The following is a 23,702-nucleotide window of genomic DNA, read 5'->3' on the forward strand; positions in this document are numbered from 1 at the left end:
CAGCGCCCAACGTCTCTCTGGATCGCGAGCGAAGCTCCCCAACGGCCGCTCTCAGGGCGGGGTCTCACGCAAGCCCCGCCCACCAGACCCGTCTGTCTGTTTTGAACCGCCGGCGCCAACCCAAGCGGGAACGGAGCGACGGGAAGGAAACGGGCCTAGAGGAGGCGCCTATTGGTGGAAAGCGCCCCGGAGGTCAGCCAATGGCGACGGCGGAGGTGGGGCTTGCGAGTGATTCATCCCCGGCGGGCGGCCGCAGGTGGGTGTTGTTGCCGCCGCGGAGGTCCTACGGCGGAGGCGGGATGCGCTTCTTTCCTATTACAGTCGTTTCCATCATTCATTAAGATAATTATATGATATAAACAATATTTCTCTATTCTATATAACTAATTAATTCATATATTTACGTTATGATATCATATATCATAATTATATGATATAAACAATATTTCTCTATTCTATATAACTAGTTAATTCATATATTTACGTTATGATATCATATATCATAATTATATGATATAAACAATATTTCTCTATTCTATATAACTAGTTAATTCATATATTTACGTTATAATATCATATATCATAATTATATGATATAAACAATATTCTATGAAACTAGTTAATTCATATATTTACGTTATGATATATATCATAATTGTATGATATAAACAATATTTCTCTATATAACTTGTTAATTCATATATTTACGTTGACTTCCCCTCTCCTCTTATCTTTTAGATTACTTTATTATCACCTCTGCATTTAATTTCTAACTCAATACAATACTTCGTATATAAATCCGATTGCAATTCATAAAATCATTAATCTTAGTAATATTTCTACCTTAATCAAACGAATTAGAACAAAACATAACCTTCAGTACTTGCCAATTTAAACTCATTTTGACAATATATTGTCCATGCCTCCCATTCTCCCACAAATGCTGTATTCTCCTTTTGATTTACTAATGGCGTAAGTTTAGCCATGTCTGCTAGTTCCAACATTTTATTTATCTAGTCCATCTTATCCGGTATCTCTGAAAGTTTCCATTTTGCTGCATAAACCAATCTTGCAGCTGTAGTGGCATATATCAAAAAAGATCTCTGAGTTAATATTGTTTCCGGTATAATACTTAATAACATCATTTCCGGCGTTTTAGGGATATTCTGTTGTATAATCAGTCTCAATTCATTGTAGATCATGTCCCAAAAATTCTTGGCTTTTTCACAAAGCCACCATATATGATGAAAGGAGCCAACTTCTTCTTGACATTTACTGGATGCGTTTCTTGCCGCTGTCCTCGCTATTCCAGAAATCGAAGCAGTTTCTTACATTTGCCTCTTACAACGAAACCCAGGCCATTTATGCGCGGGAGGTTTTGCTGGGGCTCAGTGGCGGAGCCTCTGTTTGGCATGCAGAAGGTCCCAGGTTCAATCCCCGGCATCTCCAGTCATCCCTGCTACAAGATGTCAGCTCAGATATAACGTATTCAGTGGCTAGATTCTGTGCCGCTGCAGTTGACATGCGACGGAGGAGGGGCTGTGCTAACCAGCAGTCTTGAAAATGAAGGCAAACAGTTATATGTGCTCTCCTTTCTTACCAAGTGGTTCATTCGTTATACTAAAGAATGAACCAGCATGTTTTATTTAGATGTTGTTTTAGACGACTAAATTGGTAACGTGCCTGTTTTACTTGTGCTGGTCATTGACTGTAATACAATTTCTATTCTATTCCAGTGAAAGGCAACCTATTCTATTCCACCTAGGCAAGTAGGTGATGTGAAAGACCCCTGCCTGACACTCCTGGAGAGCCACTGTGCTGGTCATTGACTGTAATACAATTTCTATTCTATTCCAGTGAAAGGCAACCTATTCTATTCCACCTAGGCAAGTAGGTGATGTGAAAGACCCCTGCCTGACACTCCTGGAGAGCCACTGCCAGTCTGAGTAGACAATACTGACTTTGATGGACCAAGGGTCTGATTCAGTATAAGGCAGCTTCATGTGCTCATGTGCCTTGGATTTGCTGCTCTCTAGATGCACATTTCCCCCATCCAAATTCTCAGAACTCGGCAAGGGAGCTTATTTTTGAGGTCTGAGAGTTTGGATGGGGAAAATGTGCATCTAGAGAGCAGCAAAACCTTCCGTGCATAAATGGTACAAGCTAACGGTTTCATTGTAACATGAGTTTTTATAGCCAAGGCTGTACTTCTGGCCATGGGAGCTTATGCCACATTGAATTAGTTGGCTTTTAAAGGTATTATAGGGTTCTTGTGCAAAATAAATCTTTTTTTTTAATGTTCAACAGCTGCCTTTTGTCTCAACATAGTGGTTCTCAAACTTGCTGAAGTGGGACCCACTACTAAACTTAGGTTTTGGGATCCACGTGCAAAGTAATGTCATGTTACTCCTCCCCACCCCCCACAGCTACATACGTCAACCTCCAGGTGGCAACTGGAGATCTCCCACTATTACAATTGATTTCATGATGATCAAAATCAGTTCCCCTGGAGAAAATGGCTGCTTTGGAGGGTGGACTCTATATGGCATTATACCCTGCTGAGGTCTCTTATCTGCCCAAATCCCACCCTCTCCAGGCTCCACCCCCAAAATCTTCAGGTATTTTCCAACCCAGAGCTGGCAACCCTACTGATGCAATCGTGTTTTAAGTAAAAAAAATTGTCAGACTCAGGAAAAAACATGGAACACCATCACAGAAAATATAGAAATGCAGTGGGCTGACCATGATGTCATCTGGATTGTCTATAGAAAATGAGGAAAGGAATCCTAGAAATGGCAGACTAAAAGGTTAGTCTGGATAGAACCAACTTGTTAGTTTATGGCCTTGGTTGAGTAACTGATTGGTGCCACCTAGGGACATTGTCACGATTAGTTTGAAGGAGGGTTTCAATATATACTTGTGTTTTTTCTTTTGGATTAAGTGCCTTATCAACCAGTTGATTTTGCAGGCCTTATAGATGCTGACTTTCCAGTAATAATGGGTATGATACCTTGAAAGTGGGAACTGCTTTTCCACAAAACAATTTATGGCCTACAGTAGGCACTGGAATGTGGAATCTTTTCAAGTTTTGTGGCCCCCATCTCATTGTGTGTGACCTAGCATGTGTGGAAAAATGCACAGCCTAAGCTGTGTGACCGGAATACTGCTTTCCACTCATGTTTCACACAAAATATGTAAATTGGGGAAATAACATGCGTGTAGTGAAAATAAATGAGGAAAGGAGAATCACGTATGATCCTCTGAGCAACTTGAAGGAAGGGCAGGATAAAAATGCACTAGATAGATGAAGGCCCGTGTGGAGTCATATCAGGCAATACCGGTGTAATCAAAATCCCCAGAAATCTGTATGTAGGTTTACTGCATTTACAGTTCACTTGTATGTTACAGGAAATACTGAGGTTTTTTCCCACAAAATCACAATGCATATTTTCCTGTACCATAGAAAAGGTCTTCAAATCATGGTGGCCCTGGGCAAGGAAACAAATGCCCCAAATTGTTACTTCAGGGTTCATTAGAGTGACTAACAAAGACTAATGCTGTGTGAGTTTTCATAGCTGCCTGCTAAAAGAAATAATTGCACACATGCTTCAAATTGGTCTCATCCCCCAAATCTCCACCTCCAGGGTTTCATATGCTCTAGGCAGGTTGATTTCGCCTCTCTCTCTTTTTGCTTTAACGATCACTCAGCTGCTCTTAGCATTATGTTCTCCTGGACAATACTTTGTCCTTATCAAACCAGTATTGGGCCCTGTGGAATGGAAACAGGCATGAATGTGTGTGCAGAAACAGCAGTTTGGGACAGAGATGAAGACAGATGGAAGACATATAGAAAGAGCGGTGAGTTGACTGGGAAGGTGAATCACCTTGGGTACAGGAGCTCTCTGTGGGATCCGAGGTGGAGTAGCTGATCCTGTGTGTGTGTGTGTGTGTGTGTGTGTGTGTGTGTATTTCAAAGGAAATGAACTGGGGCTGGTGGAACTGATCACTATCTGGGAAATTGGGGAGTATATACCACGCCATTGGGAAAATTGTCCCATGTACAGGAAGTTCTTGATGTTGGGCAAGTATTTAAACAAGTACTGTATCACCTGGACCAAGGAAGTACTATTCTTTTGAAGATGCACCATGTGCTTTCTCTGACCACTTCAATAGACACACAGTACGGAAACTGATAATTAAGTAGCAAAGGTGGTATGGAGTCCAGATAAGAAGGAAACTAGTTTGTACTACTATGATAGCATTAATGGAAGAAGAGCAGTATGCAGTGCAATCCTAAGAAGTGTTACACCCTTCTAAGTCGATTGAAGTCTGTTTTAGAAGGATGTAAATATACTTAAAATTGCATTGTTGGTTTTCTAGGACGAGAAAGTTAGACCTTTTCCACATTGGTTATATACCCCATGTAACCTAGTTTAATAAAAGCTCTGTGGTGCAGGGTGGTAAGCTGCAGTACTGCAGTCCAAGCTCTGCTCACAACCTGAGTTCAATCGCGATGGAAGTCTGTTTCAGGTAGCTGGCTCAAGGTTGACTCAGACTTCCATCCTTCCGAGGTCGGTAAAATGAGTACCCAGCTTGCTGGGGGTAAAGTGTAGATGAATGGGGAAGGCAATGGCAAACCACCCCGTAAAATAGTCTGTCTAGTAAATGTCAGGATGTGGCATCACCCCATGATGGGTCAGGAATGACCTGGTGCTTGCACAGGGGACTACCTTAACCTAGTTCAATACTGTTCCTGCCCCCACTTCCCCACATCACCTTGGTACATTCATGCACCTCTTGGGTTTCCCCTGGCTTTTCAACTATCTTTCCCAACCCTGCTTTGTTGTGAAGTTAAGGGAAAGATTGCAACAAAGCTTGTGGATGGGAAAGTTCAGATTTTCCCAGTCCCACCCACATGGCAGCCATTTCCCTCCCATCAGTTTTTTAATTAGCAATTGAACATAATTACAACAGAGTGTTTATCAGGTTCTCTGAATTCCCAGCTTTCATTAAAAAAAATCTCTAGCCCTTTTCACTGTAAACATGTCTTTCCACTTATATCTCTGTAACAAGAAGGGCTAGAGACCTCCTTTTTTAACTAATGAGAGCTGGGAATTCAGATAATCTGATTCACATATTGTTATAATAATAGCCAATTGCCGATTTAAAAACTGGAAAAGCCCTGGTAGTGCATGTGTGAGGGAGGAATGGCTGCTGCTGGGAGACTGGGGGTCGGAAAATGCAGGGACAGCTGCTATGTGGAAGCCCTGTTGCACAGTATCTGCAGCTGGGAAGCCTGACAAGCTTGTCCCCATGTGGCAAACACCATAATCTTTTCCTGCCACATTGCCATATTGTACTGCTGCTAGCCTTTCTCCCCACCCCAGTCCTGAGTGGGAGGGGTTTTGGGAAGGGGACTCTCTCTCCGGGGGCTGCTGCTAATGGTAATGGAAAGCAAACCTAAAGGCTGTTCCAAACGTTGTTTTGCTGGAAAAACCATAGAAACAGTCTTAATGTACTCTACTACAGATGAACGTTTGTGAAGTTCCCACCAATTTCGCATGCAGCACTAGATAGTTGGAAATGCAAAAAGAGGGGAGAAGGGTGGACCTCAAATATATTTAATATAATAGTATTGTATACTATTCGCTAGTCTGATATTTATTTGTGTGAATGTGTATAAACCATCACACTGGGTAGTTAACAGCAGACAGTACAATACTGTACTGGCACCCTCTCAATCTATGTTTTCATTTTTCTTACTGGTTGCTTTGCCAAACTGTTTATTAACAGACGTAAGGGAAAAAAGAGACTGAGAGGCTGGCCTATTTGTAACTGTTATTCTGTCCTTTGTTTTGGCTTGTTCTGCTAACAAAGTAGTCTGTGATGTACTGAGATCTTACTCCAGCCTGACCCGAGGATTCTGGGTAAAATCCGTCACTTTGATCAAGCCATCTGGTCCAATGCTGCATAGAAGACACAAAAATATGTATTTGCTCAGTCATCAAAACTAGTTCTAAACATTTTGAACATCTGTCATACCTAACTGTAACAACATCTTCTACCTTTCCAAATATTCATGGTTCCAACCACTTTGAAAATCAAGTTATAGTTGTATAGTCCTGAACAGTTGGTTTTTATACATTAGTAAACGTTGGGATGTGACGTCACCCCATGGGTCAGAAATGACCCGGTGCTTGCACAGGGGACCTTTACCTTTACCATTTTTTTCTCTACCTTAAGGAGTCTCAAAGCACCTTCCATTCGCCTTCCCTTCCTCTCCCCACAACAGGCACCTTGTGAGGTGGGTGGGACTGAGAATGTTCAGAGAGAACTGTGACTAGCCCAAGGTCACCCAACTAGCTTAATGTGGAGGAGCGAGCATCATTTATCTTCCTACATCATTACCCCTGGTATGACCGGTTCTCCAGGTTAGAGTTCGCCACTCTTAACCATGACACCACATAATTGAGTTATATTTGACAATTTTTTATTAGCTTTCATAATCTCACAGATGAGTTAGCGCTGTACTAAAGGTCAGGGCCACAAGGTGGCAGCAGTTACATATATCCTGAACAGAGGCTTGCTTCAAACATGACACTTTCCCGCAACTTTTTTTTTTAAAAAAATATTTTCTTATTAAGTCACATTCAATTTCAATATTGTCATCTTCAAAGTTACATAAAATAAAACCATTTCAAACTAATCAGCCTAATCAGTATTGACTTTTCTGACTTCCCCTCTCCCCTCCTCTATCAAATTAATATCTATATAATCCCCTCTGTGTTTGTTTTCTAATTCATTATAATTCATTATATCATTTCTATAAACTACATATAGTCATCCTATAGACTTTAATTATTGAATACTTCATCCTTTCAACATTGATCAGTTGAATTAGATTAAATCATAGCCTTTAACATTTCCCATATTTAATTCGTTTACACAATATGCTATCCTTGCCTCCCATTCTCTCACATAATCTTCATTGTCTTTTTGATTTACTAAAGCAGTAAGTTTAGCCATTTCTGCTAGTTCAAACATTTTATTTATCCAGTCATTCTTGTCTGGTATCTCAGACATTTTCCATTTAGCTGCATAGACCAATTTCCCCGCAACCTTTTTGAGCCTATGGGCACATTTGGAATTCTGACATGGCATGGTGGGCGCAGCAACAAATTGGCTGCCACAAAAGTGGCTGCTGCAAAAGGAGGAGCCCGCCACAACATTATTGCCGTCAGTAGCACAGTGCAGATCCTTGTGCTGTGGTGGCAGCTGCTGCCAAAGCAGCATTTTAAAAAACCTGCACAGCCAATCAGAAGCCTTGCCAGGCAAAAGCCCTACCTGGCCCTGGCCCCACTTCCTAATGCACTTAGTGGGCACCAGAAAAAAGGTGTTGGTGGGCTCCAAGTTGGGAATCCCTGAACTAAACAATTATTGCTAACAGCAGTCCCTGCAAGTAACTCCATGTTGTGACATGAGAAAGAAAATTTGGTGAGAGCGCACCAAAGCTGAGAGAACATCTTCCTAAGATTGGGGGGGGGGGGAAGCGTGATAAATTAAAAAGGTGTACCTTAGCTAAGTGAGCATGTACCTCCGTTCATTCCCATTTAACTAAATAGGATATAAAAGTATGTAAATGGGATCACTTAATTTTGGCTACATTGTACCCATGGGATTTATATGTTCTGGGGAGAAAAATAAAAATACTGTAATCAGTGTGGAAATTTTTTTTACATTTCTAAGCAACAGAATAAAAAATCTAAGAGATGGCATCAAATGTTTAGATGCATGGTAAATTACGTAAGCATTGGAAGTCTGATAATTCTGATTAATTTGTGAATTTTGCATGCACAATCTCATAAATGGGTTTGCTTGCGGGACTTGGCTATATCTATCTCCTTTACTGCCTCAAGACACAGAGTAGCTTTTACTAACTTTCCTAGAAGGTTGGCTGCTATTGTGCAAATATACCCTGTAACTTTAACTATATTAAGTAGATACATTAGAATTACTTACATCTCCTGTTCAATGTAATTCAACATTCGGCTGACATGAGATGCTGAAATCTCCCCATCAACTTCAGCAATATAAGTGTAGAGAAACTGGAAAGTACTGAAAGGAATGCGCGCAGGTCCACTATCATTTTCATTGGACAGAACCTCGCAAATTATCTTCAGAGTTTTTGCAATAGTCTATTAAAAAAAAGAGTATCAAGTTTGGCCTTTAAAAAAAAAGAGCAACTCGTTATCATGGGTTGGATCCAAAGGACTGCAGGAACAAGTTTGTAGGATGGCCTTTTCTGCCACTTCTTCCTTGTAGCTTGATGTGCTCCCCCAAAAATGGTTCCTGGAAGTTGTGGGGCTCTTAAGAACATTGTGAGGTACAGTGTGGGTTTTGCATCGCAAAGGGGGAACTGGCAAAAATCCTACCCCACTCCTCTTGCAAGAGCAGAAGAATCCTTCCACTTGTGGAAAAGATCTTTGGATCCAACCCCATATTTCTAGAACTACAAACAGCTAAAATCCTGATTTAAAAGTAATACTAGTATAGATCTGGTTAAGCTACTTGCAAGGTTTTGAGATCATTGTTTTCTGGCTGAGCTAGGGATTGAAACTGGATCTTCATAAAATTTACTTCCCACAGTGTAGGGTAAATATTCCATTATGAGCATCAGTACTGAATTGAAATGGCAAAGCAGATATGCAGTTTAATTATAATTACCTTTAATAACTAGGCTGAGAATGGAGCCTAATGCAGTTAATTAAATCTATTGCTTTAAGTGGGTGCAAACACACCTACATATGTGCTGCATTGTGGCAAAAAAACCCCAGGTTTTACAAAAAATATGTATGTCTCCACATAGAGTCAACAGACATAGGATGGGAGTTTTGTGCTTCCCAGGTGCATGTATGACTGATTTGATTCAGGACCCTGATGCATCAGAGGGGGCTTAGCCCCTACATGTCAATTTTCCGATGTGGAATGGCAGTAGGAAACAACTATTTGCCCTGTTGGGGAAACTTAACATTTACTGATGAGTTACAAGTTAAGTTTCCCCAGTGGGACAAACAGCAGCTTCCCAGGGCCAGTTCAAGTTGGGAAAACTACTTGGGGGAAGGTCTAAGCCCCCTTTCTTCTGTGCTAGAGTTCCTGTTCAAATCCAGCCTATGTGTTCCTTAGAAGCACGAAACTACCAGACCACATCTGGTCATCGGACCCGGAGGCACACCTGGGACAAGTTAGTTGGTTCATTCCAAGAAATTACAACTCCCTCCATGTTTCCTTTTGCTCGATAGAAGTGATTTGTTCTTAGCCTGTGTAAGCAATATAAAACATTTTAAAATTCCATAAAAGTTTGATCAGCAAATGTGTAAATACTGTATTAAGAATACATTAGGCAAGTATTGTAAATGTGAAAAAGTATTGTGGTGGAGGTAATTCCTCTACTCCCAAGAATTCAGATACTGTGGTAGAATCAGGGGAGACTCAGTGAGGAGACAAAAGTTAAGGAGAAAACATATAGAATTTTGTTGCTCCAGTAAATATATAGGGATCAAGAAATTACAAAGTGTATTGTACAAATTCTAACATCCAATTTGGAAGTTATATATGATTGGGCATATGTACATGAAAGGGAATATTCCCTTCCCCCACAAATCAAAGTCTATTACCTCCATCTGCTTTTTATTTTTTGCTCACCTGAAGTCAAAATCTTCTGTGAAATCAGAATTATCTCCACAGCAGATAACTGTAATGTTACAAATACAAGATTATGACTTCAGATGAGGAATAAACTGCAGGAACAGATGGATTCACAAACACAAACATTCCACGTTCTCAAAAGCTGCCTCTAGTAAAATAGTCTGAGGAGTGTGTTAGAGAGGCAGAAAATATAATAGATTAAGGTAACTTGCTTTGATAGTTCTGTCTATGTTAACACAAATGTAATAGACTTTTGAAAAGAAATTATAACATTGTCAGGGTCTTGTATGACTAATACTTCCATAAGTCGCAGCTGTCCTAAGCATAGACCCTGTATAGCAGTCCTGTAGCCTCTTTCATGCTATGGAACATAATACCACTCTGACCAGGATAGCCCGGGCTAGCCTGATCTTGTCAGATCTTGGAAGCTAAGCAGGATCAGCCTTGGTTAGTATTTGGATGGGAGACCACCAAAGGACACTTATTGCTTCGTAGAGCCTGGCAATGGCAAACCACCTCTGAATGTCTCTTGCCTTGAAAACCCTATGGAGTCACCACAAGTCTGCCCATGACTTGATGGCAAAAAAAGGACATCCTAGTTCCTATGCTGGACCAAGTGTACAGTAGATGTAGTGGTTTCACTTAATGAAAAAGCTTGCTGATAACAGAAACCGCTAATTCTGATACATGTAGTTTAGACTTTCAGGAGGCATTTTATTTCCCCCACCTCCACTATTTAGTTTTTCCCTTCCCTGAAAGCCCCCCAAATCTTTCCCCCTTTCCTGTTTCCTTCTTCCCACCCACTAGCCAACCTACCTTTACCTTCCCTCCCCCCATCTTTCACTTTCCCTCCTTCCCTCCCCTGGCACCCTCTCCCCAGGTTGTGTGGTGCTGGATGCTTGGCCCAGTTGCGTGGTAGGGATCCCAGAAGGACTTGCTAGGGGCACTTCATCTTCCCTTGTATCCTGCTCTCCACACTATTTTCTTTTTCCTTCTCCTGTCAGCCCCCATATCCTTGCTTTCCCCCACTTCCTTATTATCTTCCCACTCACCAACCAAACAAGCTTTTATACGCCCCCAATGTTTAGCTATATTTATTATTTATTAACTTCGTTTATACCCTGCCTTACTCTATAATGGGGACCCACACATCAACCCTGTGAGGTAGGTTAAGTTGAAAGTTTGTAACTGGCCCAAGGCCACCCAGTGAGAATCATGGCAGAATGGATATTCAAACCTGGGTCTCCCAGATGATAGTGTGAAACTCTGATTGCTACACTACACTGGCTTTTGAAGAGTAATTGCTTCTGAACAGTAGCAAGCAGCTGGGCTTGGGTGAGCCATGCTAGTTGGGTGGTAACAACCCCGTGGTTGCTGGTGGGTCTGGCCCCAACTAGTCCTTCCTCAAAAGTCAAAACAGCCCTGAAAAGGGCCCTGCCCCCTCTCCATGCCTTTTACTGTCAGAAACCAAGACTTGAAGGCTGGCAATACTTTTGTAATTGCCGAGCAACAGCCACTAAGATGGTATTCATTTCATAAAGCTACAGGTGCAGCTTCTTTTACTTTGGGGGGGGGGCAGGTTAACTGCCAGTGCATTTCTTTCAGATTTGGTTCTTTTCTTAAGTTTGTAGAAAGATCTGGCTTGTCCATTCATGCCCCCAGTCTCCAGATTTAAGTATCTACAGATGGGGCCATGTTGAGAATTAGATATATTAATTCCTTCATTTGATATCTAGTATTATTGAATTATTAAAAAGATCTGTGTTTAATGTTGCTCTGGATAAGTCAAATTCTCTCCTCAAATTATCGTTCTATACAGTACTTTTATAATTTTTGAGAGGTTTTTTGCCTTTATTGACTATTGGGATGAGGTAAGACAATCCAAACCCTGACACAACTCTCTGGACTACAGGTGTCAGATCCCTGCTCAAAGATTCCTTTATTCCTTTAGATGCATTGAACAAGGCTGTGGTTGCTGTATCTTCTGCCTCACCCTCTTGCCCACCTGAAAATAACTTCAGTTTCCCATAGCAGACAGAGAGAAGGGTGAAAAGAGGCCCATGGAGGAAACAGGGTCAAGCAAGAGGTCTGAAGCCCAAAGCAAAGCTGCCCCTAAACAGAATTTGCTATTCTCAGGTGTAAATTTAGCAATCCCGCTAGGGTCAATAGGTTCTGTGTCATGATAACTGCTTCCAACTTCCTGCCGTCTCACCTTGTTCCTAATAATTCTCAACTCATCTATAGTAATGTCTAGGTATGAAGATCAGAAAGTGAATATGTGTAGCACGTTGACTGTGTGAAGAAAGTATCTGCTACGAAGTTCAGCTTAGTGAGCTTTTCAGAACCCTTGGGTCCAGGTTAGAACTGACGATCTTAGCAGAGGCACGAGTGGACACCAAAAGGAGAGCCACTTCCTGGAAGCTCTGTCTCCAAATCTGAATTTCCCCCCCTCCTGATCCCAGAGTATAGCTAAAATATTAAATGTTCTTGGGGAAATCAAGGAAGAAATAATAATTGAAACAGGGTACATTCTTAAAACCAATGGGCACCAGATAACCCTAGGGTTGTTGTTTTTTTGGTGGGGTGGGGGAATACCTGGAATGTTCCTGATAAGTAGGAAATACGTCATTATTAGTGGCTATTTACAGCAGTATATTGACTGAGTTTGTACTAATAGACTGGCATTTCACAAAGGCTGCGATTTCATGGACGCTTAGATGGAACTGGTTTTAGAGAAAACATTGTTAGGTCTGTGCAATAAACGTTGAAATAATATGATATGTTGCTGTAAGTTTTGCTTTGGAAATGTTCTACTAAATATTAGAATACTAATATAATTTTAGTATCATTCTGAAATGTCCCCATTACTGTAAAAGGAGTATAAAACTATCCGTTTTGTAAGCTTAATTAATGAAGCACTGCTTTCTGTAGTTGGTGGAACTGTACAGTTCAAATACAAAATAGTGTGCATAAGCGTTCACTTTGCTCTTGAATCTGAGGGCAGCTGTACACAGTTTGACTCCCTGCAGACCCCCTGCCAAACATAGCAACCCCCTAAGGTTTAGGGAATCCAAGGGGGTAAATGTGGCCCCTAGGGAAGAAGAAGCCAGTTTGGGGCTGCAACAGCAGCATGAGAGCGTAGCCACTCGCCTCCTAGGTAAAGAAGTGATCTCACCCTCAAGAAAGAAACAGCTGTCTTGGGAGAGCTATGAGATTTGTTTGGAAAATGGCTTAGGGAAGAAAAATTAAGTAGTGGAAAAATGAGGTTGGAAGATTTGTTTGTGAATGCTGGGGGGAATAACCTGGACACTGAGGATAACTCTGAAGGACTGTTATGTTTGTCCCTTTACCAGCAGATGTAGTTGCTGGGTTGGTTTTGTAAACCGAAGTGGGGTGAAACCAAAGAAAGCACAAGTAGTAAACCAAGTCTTTTTTCTCTTCGGAAGTGAGTACCTTTCCACAGGAGCTCAGCAAACCTTCTATGGTTGTTTCATGCTCGGCACTGCAGAAAGATGGGGAGGGGTGCTTTTAAATACCTGACATGCCAGAATATATGGTTTATGGACTGTGTTTGGAATCAGTTCTAGATACAAATATAAGTTGTCCCTCTTCAGAATTAAAACGACACATAAATTTAAGGTCAGTTATTTAAGGAATGGAAACATACGTGAAATAAAAAAATAAACTTACAACTCCAAGAGAACTACAGGCCAGAGCTAAAAACTTGAGCCATTCAATTTCTTCAGTAAAACGCCCAACATTCATAACGCTCTCAAACAAATCTGTAGGGAGGTTGAGCACTTTCCACATCTGGGCCAGCTCGTCTACGTGGACTATCAACCTTCCACCCACCTAGAAGGAAATAATGAATAAGGGTACCCATTAGCAATTGTGTATTTTTCTTCCTTTTTACAGGTCTGGTTGTTCTTATGAACTCCAACCTCTGTCTTCAGAGTTTCATAACCAGCAAACATTTTAATAAATCTGTAGGTCAGAAAAGCGATCATATTACTGAGATATAACTAAGCAGATCTGCATACCTGTACAAGCCTCGAGCCAAAGGTGCAGCTGCGCACTGACAGGTAAGCAGGGGCCTGGTTCCCAAGCCTGCTTCCCTGTTCCCCTTGCTTGTGCTCAGGAGCCGCCCCAGTGACGCCGCCTCCCACACCTGAGCCCAGCAGTGTTGCAGTTGAGTAGGGGTGGGAAGTGCCGGGGGCCTCCCAGCATCGTGGCCCCTTGTGCACAGGGGTGCTTGAGGAGTGCTCTGGGACAACTGCCAGGGGAGGGTGCCTGCAATTGGCAATTGCAGGGCAGCTCTAAGGAACTTAGATGATTTAGAATGGCTTTCTCTGGGCACAGATAGATTGCTCTGGAACTGGAATGACAAGCATAGTGACAGGGCCCCCTGTGGTAGCTGGCCCCTGCTTGATTGTGCCTGCCCTCTCCACCACGGCCCAGCCATTGCAACACAACACATCTGCTTGGGACGCTGCTTCACAGTTGCTGGGGACACTGTGGCCTCAAAAACCCGGTTATGGCCTCTTTTTCTTGCTGGCCACCGCCTAACCAGATCCTTTAGTGGCACCATAGTTAGTCCATAGCCGGCCACAGCAGCGCAGGCAGTCCTTAGGATTGCTCTGTTAGTTTTCAACAAGCAAAATTGCAAAGATACCCTATATGAAAAATAAAGAGCTGCAAACTGCTGTGCCCAATGCTATTTTAGCATATTTCTCTCATTCTAAGAGAAAAAAGATAGTTCTTTCAGTGCTCCCCCAAATGTCCTAATTATTCAGTTGAAAAAAATTGAATGCTATACATTTTGTATGAGTAAAACCTTGTTTTAAAAATCACTGTACTCATTTTTTAAAACCCACATTTATTAGGAGTCTCCCCCCCCCCAGTGCTCCCCCAAATTTTCCAATTTTTCTGCTGGACATTTTTTTTAGAATACTCAGAAATAATGGGGAACCCCCCACATTTTTCCATTTCTCCCATCATGTCTTCACATCTATAATTGTATCCTTTCTGTATTCATTCACTAAGTGAATAAAGCAATAGTATGAATCATGTCAAGAATGTAGCTACTGTAGTTTCATTACTGGTATGAAATAATGGATAAATATGCATACAAACACTCAGCCTCATGTACTTGCCCCAAAATGGAAAGGAGATGTTTCTTACTCTCTGGTGTAAGACCTTCAAGAGCTCTGGAGTAAGCTCTGCCCAGTTTGATAAAGGGACCCTTTCTGTTCGCTCTCTTACTGGAGGAAGCTCTCCACGGGCCATGGCACCAAAGTAGCTGGACAGAAAGACAAAACAGGTTCTTGTGTTTTATCAACAGCTCTTAACTGTAAAGATTACAAGGATTTTTGCTTAAAAATTCAAACAGAATTTATTTTATTTGCAAAATGTATAGACCGCAAATCAATGTTCTGAAGTGGATCATCATAAAACTCATAAAAATGCATAGCAGAATGGGGCAATCCCATGCATACAATCTTGACCTCCTTGGAGAAATGTGAACGACAGGAAAATCCTAATTAAAACCGCATCTTGAAAAACAAACTATAAAAGATAAAAGTAACAAATAACAACGATAAGAATAACAGAAGATATTTTTAAAATCTATAAACGAAAAGGCCTTACTTTTTTTTTTGCTCAAATAGTCTTGCTTTCTTGAAGTTATTTTGCTTTCCGTTGGTTTGCATGGTACAAGCAAACAACCCCAACCCCTTTCAAATAACTAATCTAACATTAGCAGTCCAGTATATTCTAGCTTTGATCTGAGAATCATTTCCAATGCTGCAATTTGCACAAAAATGCATATATATTTCTCTTGTTGAATGGTATTGTTGGATTTAAACCCAGTGGTACTTGTTCGTCTGGCATGGCTATGCAAGTTTGCTGCTATGATTCTAACATATGTATGCTTGTCACAGGTCATTCAAATAGTATTGTGTTGTATTGTAGTGGATTACAGAACCAGACACATTTTCCCACTCTCACTTCATGTGTTTGTTCAAGTCTCACAGTACCATCTTAAGCAGAGTTACATCCTTCTAAGCCACAATGGATGTAGAAGGGTGTAACTCTGCTTAGGATGGCACAAACTTGGTCCAGTCACTGTGTATATAGTCAACAAGTCCCCGGCAGCAGAGAGAGCAAACTCTATCTGAGTGTTGGATGGTTAACTCTGAACCTTGAGGTAATGCATGCTCACGATTTTCATGGACTTTTGAGAGAAAAAGGAGCTGGACAGGTTTTATTATCCATTGACAGTTGTGGGTAGTTGTTCAACTGGAATAGGAACCAAATTGCTGTTGTTCATGTTTCATTACTGTATTTGAAATGTGGGCCTTTATTCAGGCTTGTTGGTAGTGGTGAAGAATAAATGATATAAAGAATTAGTTCATATTCTTTACTTTTTTGGCATTCTCTCTCCCCCTCTCCCCATTTCATTTATTATTAGCATAAGGCATTTGTAAATGCTTCATGCTGGGAAGTGAAAACTCAGTGTGTCATTTTTAGGGGAAAGCAAATTTTCCGGGTTTGACCTTTATCTTACTATTAGGGTCTCTTGAGGGATTTTTCTTCCAGAAGTTCACTTAGAGTTGCCAACCTCCAGGTGGTGGCTGAAAATCTCCTGCTATTACAACTGATCTCCAGCCGATAGAGATCAGTTCCCCTGGAGAAAATGACCGCTTTGGCAATTGGACTCTATGGCATTGAAGTCCCTCCCCAAACCCTGCCCTCCTCAGGCTCCGCCCTAAAAACCTCCTGCTGGTTGCGAAGAGGGACCTGGCAACCCTAAGTTCACTGCACTCATGGCTCTTTGTGCCAACATATATCATGAGCTAGAACTAGGCCCTACTGCTTCATGAAAGCTGCATTAATACAATATACAAATGAATAAGGGAAAATAAAAGGGCCACTGTTGTCTGAAAACTGCCTTGCAGAGACAAAAATCACATTGCAAGAGGCTACACACTTGGAATTCTTGAAGCAAAACTGTGCCTGAGTAACCTTTTAAGTATAACAGATTTAAGCAAAAATGTTTTAGAGGTAATACTGAACTTACTCGGAAGACCATTGTATCAGATCTGGAGGCTGAGTCCGAATAGCAGCTTTTGTAAACTGCTTCAGCAAATCTGGAAGCTCTGGAGGGATGCATATTTGTTTGTCTGTTTGCGGCATAATTACTGTGCCTGTCAGAAAAAAAGCAATTTTGTAACCTTATCTGGAAAGACTGGGGAAGGAAATCACAATTACCTACTGAACCAAAACAATTAGCCTGTTGGTGAAATTTCTGTTAACCAGTAAACTTCTGTAGCAACTTAACAGTGCTGCCAAGATGATGCCTTAAAAATGCTGAGAAATCAAGACTGGCAGTGCAGTGGAACAAAATCACGCAGATCTTTTGCTAATAGCTGTTACACTTTAGTAACTATTTCCATATTTCTTTGTGTTTTGTTACCTCTTAAAATGGCTTGCATAATCTTTTATGATAGTTTGGTTGATGCAAAATAGTTACTCACCTTTTATTTTTGGAATTTTTTGTGGATCAACAGAGGTAACGCTTTGTACATTAATGTTTTTCAAACTTCTACTGTTATGGAATTCTTCTCACCTCAGTTTGACTGCTACACAATTTCTACAAATTGCACAGGTTTCTAGACTACATTATCATGCAGTGTGCTTGCCAGGCCTGCTGGTAGCAGTCACCTCGTGCATGCAGGATGGATCCTAAAATGGTGGTTCTTACTCTTTCATATCTTATGACCTACCTATCACTCTGTCAAAGAACCTGGACCCCACCATGGGCTCTTTTGCATTCTCATTTTCATCACTTGAGTGTCCCTATTGCTTTGGGGCTTTTTTCTTTTCCACATGTGTTTTGCACCTTCTAGTAGTCAGTTCGATATTACAGCATTGCATGTTCAGCATAAACACCTGCAGTTTAAATCTTTAAAAAGCCCACTTTTTTTAGGGGGGGGGGAGAAGGGCGTTTATATGTTTGCAGACATCCTGTTATTACAACCAGTATGCCAAATGGCGACAGGTGAATAGTCCATGACAGGTCGGTCACATCATAGGTGCAGGTGAACATGGGGATTGAAGGAGAGTGAAATGTTAGTAATTGTTACAAAAACTCTGTGTCCTACCTAGGCTACGTCTGCCTCCCACTGGCATGTGGCATGTGTACCACTGGCTGAGAACCACTGTCCTAAAACATATTCTCTGCAAATGGGCATTGCAGAGGGAGGCTGATAATATCTTCCAGCAGTTTGTCTGCCATTCACTGGAGAAGGGGGACAATGAGCTCTGTGTAATCCCCCAGAGTCCCTAGGAATCTGGTCTAAAAAGCTTTGTTGTATACCAGTGGTTGGGGAAAGCTTGCTGTGAGAAGGTTTTAAGGATCTGTACTATTATTTGTGTGGTCAATATGTTTTAGTCACAGGACCCTATAATGTTGTTAGGTGCAAATTCAGTCTGCAACTGCAATTGTTATGCTCTTTATTTCCCAGTTAGTTGATCTATTTTTGTGCTAGAAATAACCAGAATAAAGAATTAAATGATATTTTCAAGAAATATTTTTGAAAATATTTTTGATACAGTTCTTGTATCTTGATAATTATAGACATTAAGAAAAGGGAAAAAAAATACTTTCCTCTGGTCAACTGCTTGACTTTCAAAGGCTTATTGTATAATCCTACACAGTTATACCTTTCTAAGTCATTTGAAATCAATGGGTTTAGAAGGGTATAACTATGTTAGGATTGCATGGTTCATACAGTAGAAGCTCAGACATAAATCTTAAAAAGGTACTCATTTGTAAAAAAGAGTTTGTTCTATATATGGAGGATTCAAAGTGCTTGTTTAGTCAATGATTTCCTTCCACTTTTGTTGCTGCTGTAAAAATTAGACACTGAATGAATGACTCAAAGAATGTTTGCAAGATTATATTCTTAAATTGGTTGAATGCAGAAGTAGTAAAGATCAACCCTTGGCTCAGGGTATAAAGTATACATTAGGCACAGATATATGTAACTACAGCTCAGCAACTTTTTTTTAACCTTGAGAAGCTAAGAGAGTATGCTTGGATATATTTTTGTGTATGTTAAACTTTTCCATACTGGTTTGCTTTTCTGCTCCAAATCACACCCCCTGCAGCTTTCAAAGGACATTCTATATTTTGAACATGTCTGTATGTAATGTGCAGTTTGAGCTACATTACTGAACAGTCACTAAAGCAATGGCTATCACTCTAGAATTAATGTACATTTGAATCCCATGTTTTGGATTTATTTTCATGTTCACTTAATACTGACAGGTAACTATAACAAGTTCTATCTACCTTTTAGCATATGATGAAATGAAAGATTTTTATGTTTCTTTTAATACACGTGAGATTTTTATTTTTATCTGTAGATTTAGCATCAGAGTAAATAACCTCACAATCATTTATTAATACTTGAATGTTTCTTCTACCTTTCAAACTTAAGATCAGTAGAGCCTCCCCTTACCACCCTTTTTACCCATTTAAATTATATTAAACAAAGATTAATTGGTATGAACAAATTGTTAGGAGATGATGTTCATCCAGACAGCTAATGCTGCCCTAAAGACTACAAGGTAAGCTTCTAGAGTGAAAAGACAATGAGAGGAATTGGGCAGAAGAATCTTTGAGACTAGCTAGTCTTGGGTGATGTGAGGTGCTAGGTTTCTATATGAGGTACTTTTAGATTTACAAATTTTTTTACAAAACATTCAGAGTAATAAAGTGCATCCGTTGTGAAGATGACTGCTTACTGTAGTTTCTACTATAATTACTAGATGTGGTGTGAAGTATCTCAGTTTTTGTGTCACAAGGCACAACCCGAGTTGTAACCCAAGGTTTCCTTAAGGATGGAAAACTAGGCTCACCTTAAATGAGTCTAGGGCTTCCCAGCTGCTGGAGGGAAAGGTCATGGCCTTACTTGGATTCCAGGACTGGGAACAAGGAAAAGTGCTTGTAGGTGGGTTTTTAAAAAAACACGTGTCCTTCTACTTAAGCACAAGGCGCAAAAGACAGTAGTTCCTTGATTTCTGTAAGGGACATTATATTATAACTTTTATCTACAGATTTGCTGTTGATAAAAAAAAAAACCTGGCACCACCTGTACAGAAAAATGGGCCTTGGAGAAATAAAAAAGAACACAAGGAAATTAAAAGATCTTTGTGAGGCTGGGGGATCTGCATGAAATGAGCTGCTTACAGAAGTTACATGGCACATTTAGTAAACACCATTGACTCAACTCCCATGCACGCACATTCTGACTACTGGTCCACCCCACTCCCACTGTTCTCTATCAGCTCAATCCACACGATAACTGTTGTCATCTGACATCTTCTCCCTTCATGACAATTTATCCCTAATCCTTGCGCACGATTTCCCATCCAACAGCCTCTTTTGCTGCCAGGGATCAGTGCAGCGGGTGAAGAATTCTGCCTCCCCCACCCCATTTTTTCCCTCAATTACCGGAGGCTGAGGAGACTCAGCCTCTTTTCGAAGATTGCCCAGCTGTTGTTTTGGGACGGTCACACCAGGCGGTATCGGGGTCTTTGCGCTGCTCACACCCAAGATGGGCCCTTGCACTAATGTCAGGCCTGGGCCCTTGTGTATCAGCAGCTCGAGATATCCTAGCAACCAAAACCCGACCTCATAAAGGCACTGGTTCTGTCAGTTGCGCTTGCAACCAATAAGCGGGGGCATGAGGTTGAAAAGATCCCTGAGTTCTCAGTCGAGAATCAGAACTTCCGCAGGGAGGGGCAAAGAAGTCTCAAACGTGTGCCAGGCAGGCATCTTTCAGCCCTTTTGTGTCTGAGAGGGCCAAGAAATGGATGGGCATGAGGCTTCTTACATTCAGTGGCATAGCTGTGTAGATTTGTCCTGGGTTTTGTTTTCCTGCCATGGAAATCTGTTGCACAAAGTATAGCTATTTAGACCAGTGATATCTGGTATGTTTGATCTTTTGTGGGGTGAGGAGGTTTGCATAGCTTGGGTATGGCAGGGAGAAGACAAGGAGAATTCATACACAGAAGCTACCAGGGTAACTTATATGGAGGAAAGAACAGTCTATGATGAGGGATGCTGCTCTGCAGGTGATGTGTAACCTTGAGTGCTGTGTGCGGGTCTGAGGCAACTCTAGAGTTGCCAGGCTTTTGGTCTATGTAGACTAGCAGACTGCTGTGGTGTACACATTGTAAAGGGGAGGTAGTCAGGGTCCTACTAGAAGACCCTTTTCATGGAGTGAATGGGAGTTTTGTGGATGTGCTTTACTTGTCAAATTCAACCTTTTCACTGTGTAAAGTACCCGGCCCCGGCATTTCAACCTGTCATGTGCTTGATATACATAACCAGGTGTTTCAAACAATAAGTAACTTAACTACTTTGGTTATGTCTGAAATTGCTCCTCTATCAGGTAAAATAATGACCTCCGCTCTCATACATTAATTTGTTTTAAAAACAAATTAGAGAGTCAATGTGGTGTTGTGGTTAGAGGGTCAGACTAGTATCAGGGATACCCAGTGTTGAATCCTGACTCTGCCATGGAAGCTTGCTGGGTGACCTTGGGCCAGTCACACACTACAGAGTTGTTGTGAGGATAACATGGAAAAGTTCTTGCTTAGCAGCTATGTAGAAAATCTCCCGCAAGCCTTCCCTTTATATGTATAGGGAGACCTGCTTGTATGCCAGTGAAAGCTGAATATTGAGGGAAAGGGCCTGAAATTTCCTCTCACCCATATCATGAGATCAAGAAAATTACTAATGCTAGCCTTTGTCCTTTGTCTAAAGCAGTAACTTGAAGTCGATTGAACTTTTACGTTTCTTTGTGCAGCTGAAATGCACAATGGATCAAACGTGGTCTTAATTAATACCTTTCTGTAAAGGTTTAAAATTTTCAAAGCCCTTGTCAGTAATCCTTTTATCAACTCTGCAAAGTACATCAGTACTATTGTCCTCTTATATGTGAGGAGGCTGTGGCGAGTGGTTTGCATGTGGCCACCTAGAATGTTCATCATAAAAACAAGATCTGAGCTGAGGTTTCCTGGGTCAGAGGTCACACTCATAACCACCACACTAATAAGTAGTGCCATACCAGAGAAGGCAGAGTGAGTTAAGCAGAAGAGATTGAGGAATCCTTTTAGGATATACTAATTTTTCTTCCTAGTCTTTTGTTACTATAGAACAGGGGTGGGGAACCTCCGGCCCGCGGGCCGAGATAATTTTGTCCGGCCCCCGGCCTGCCTGCCGAGGCTGAGAGCTCCACAGCCCACCTGCCGAGGCCAGGAGCTCCACGGAGCTAGCTATTGCTAGCCAGGCCCTCCTCTCAGCATTTCAGGCTTCACTGGGAAGTGGGAGCACATGCACAAAAAACTGAAGGCTGATTGGATGATTGTGGGGGCATTTCCCCTAAGTCTCCCGGCTTCCTGTTCCTTGCTTTCTGTTCCTCGTGAGAGAGAACACGTGCGTCTGGCCGGCTCTCTCAGCACCCCTCCCCTTCGCTGCAACCTACAAGCTTTTTCCAGGTGAGTGGGTGGTATGCCACCCACCTTCCGCTGGCCCGGTGGGCCCCTACGTGGCCCTCACCTTGCGCTCCCACGAGGCCAACAGCTCTCCAGCCACATGCTGTCTTTGAACCTTCCTCCCCCTCCTAGCTTGTTTGTGAGCCGAGCAGCCGGGTGCTCCCCCAGCCACAACCCCATACCATGGCCTGAAGCTGCTGGGGCAGCCGAAGCTACGCGGCCAAAGCTCCCGTCTCCATTCTTCCCCGCCCCGTGTGCTTGCTGCGCCGCCACCAGAGGGTCCCCGCCCAACCCTCCCCATGCTCCATTCCCCCTGGCCCCATGCTAGTCGCGCCACCGCTGGAGGGTCCCCTCCTAGCCCTCCCTGTGCTCTGTTCTTCCTGCCCCCCACGCTTGCCACGCCGCTGCCAGAGGGTCCCTGCCCAACCCTCCCCGTGCTCCATTCCCCCTGGCCTGTGCGCTAGTCGTGCCACCACCGGAGGGTCCCCACCCAGCCCTCCCTTTGCTCTGTTCTTCCCGGCCGGCATGCTTGCATTTGTGTGTGTGTGTGTGTGTGTGTGAGATCCCCATGTGGGGGAGGGGATGCTTCCCCCTATCACGTGGGTGAGTGCGTGTGCGTGATCCTGGGCTGCTGGGTGGCCTGGAGAGCGAGTGAGTGAGAGAGAGAGAGAGAGAGAGAGATCCCCATGAGGGGTGTGTGTCTCTTGGGGAGGGGAAGCCTCCCTTTCCTTCCTTCCTTCCTTCCTTCCTTCCTTCCTTCCTTCCTTCCTTCCTTCCTTCCTTCCTTCCTTCCTTCCTTCCTTCTCTTTCCTTCTCTTTCCTTCTCTTTCTTTCCTTCTTTCCTTCCTTTTTTCCTTCCTTCCCTCCCGACTCTGCATAGCCTCTGCTAGGGTTGCCAACCTCCAGGTGGTGGCTGGAGACCTGGCAACCCTAACTTCTACCCCCCCCTTCGCCGGGAGAGCTATGCCTGGTATGGCCCCCGAATGATGTTATAAATACGCAAATAGCCCTTGGCAAGAAAAAGGTTCCCCACCCCTGCTATAGAATTAAGGGGTAAGGTTATTCAAAATGTTTTCTTGCTTCCCTCTTTAAAAGAAAAAAGAAAAAAAAAGAACAGGTGAATGCTTCATACAGTTACCTTTACATGAAACAAAAAGCTGATTGTAAATGAAAAGTGAATCTCTGAACAAATAACTGCAGGCCTAAATCTATTATCTATTTGACAAAATAATGTAAGCAAAAATGCCAACAAAAATAATTTTATTGTATTTTTATGAGAAGGAGAACTGAAGCACATAACCTTGTGCTAATCAGGTGATCTACCCACACACACACACACACACACACACACAAAGTGTTGACATGGCATCTGAATATTATCAGTTAATTCAGTCACTGGAGAGCTGTTTGATAAGCTAAGAGGATGTCAT

General features: G+C 42.1%; 1 protein-coding gene across 1 annotated transcript; it reads right to left on the reverse strand.

Annotated features, from left to right (window-relative positions):
• Positions 1-5,849: 5,849 nt before the first annotated feature.
• LOC130487979 (ropporin-1) lies at positions 5,850-16,899 on the reverse strand. Its single transcript, XM_056861551.1, has 5 exons — positions 16,784-16,899; positions 14,887-15,004; positions 13,396-13,557; positions 8,020-8,195; positions 5,850-5,966 (listed from the first exon to the last, which is right to left on the reverse strand). The coding sequence occupies exons 1-5, from the start codon at positions 16,897-16,899 to the stop codon at positions 5,900-5,902; spliced, it is 639 nt and encodes a 212-aa protein (XP_056717529.1). The 3' UTR covers positions 5,850-5,899.
• Positions 16,900-23,702: the final 6,803 nt, after the last annotated feature.

Source organism: Euleptes europaea, chromosome 15, assembly GCF_029931775.1.
Source record: "Euleptes europaea isolate rEulEur1 chromosome 15, rEulEur1.hap1, whole genome shotgun sequence".
NCBI classification, from domain to species: domain Eukaryota; kingdom Metazoa; phylum Chordata; class Lepidosauria; order Squamata; family Sphaerodactylidae; genus Euleptes; species Euleptes europaea.

Excerpts from the sequence above, each read along its gene's own strand:
- LOC130487979 (XM_056861551.1), bottom strand. The coding sequence starts at position 16,899 with ATGCCGCAAACAGACAAACAAATATGCATCCCTCCAGAGCTTCCAGAT. Across the intron at positions 15,005-16,783 it reads CTGATACAATGGTCTTCCGA|CTACTTTGGTGCCATGGCCC; the intron begins GTAAGTTCAGTA and ends CTTTCTGTCCAG. Across the intron at positions 8,196-13,395 it reads CCTGTAGTTCTCTTGGAGTT|ACTATTGCAAAAACTCTGAA; the intron begins GTAAGTTTATTT and ends TTTTTTTAATAG.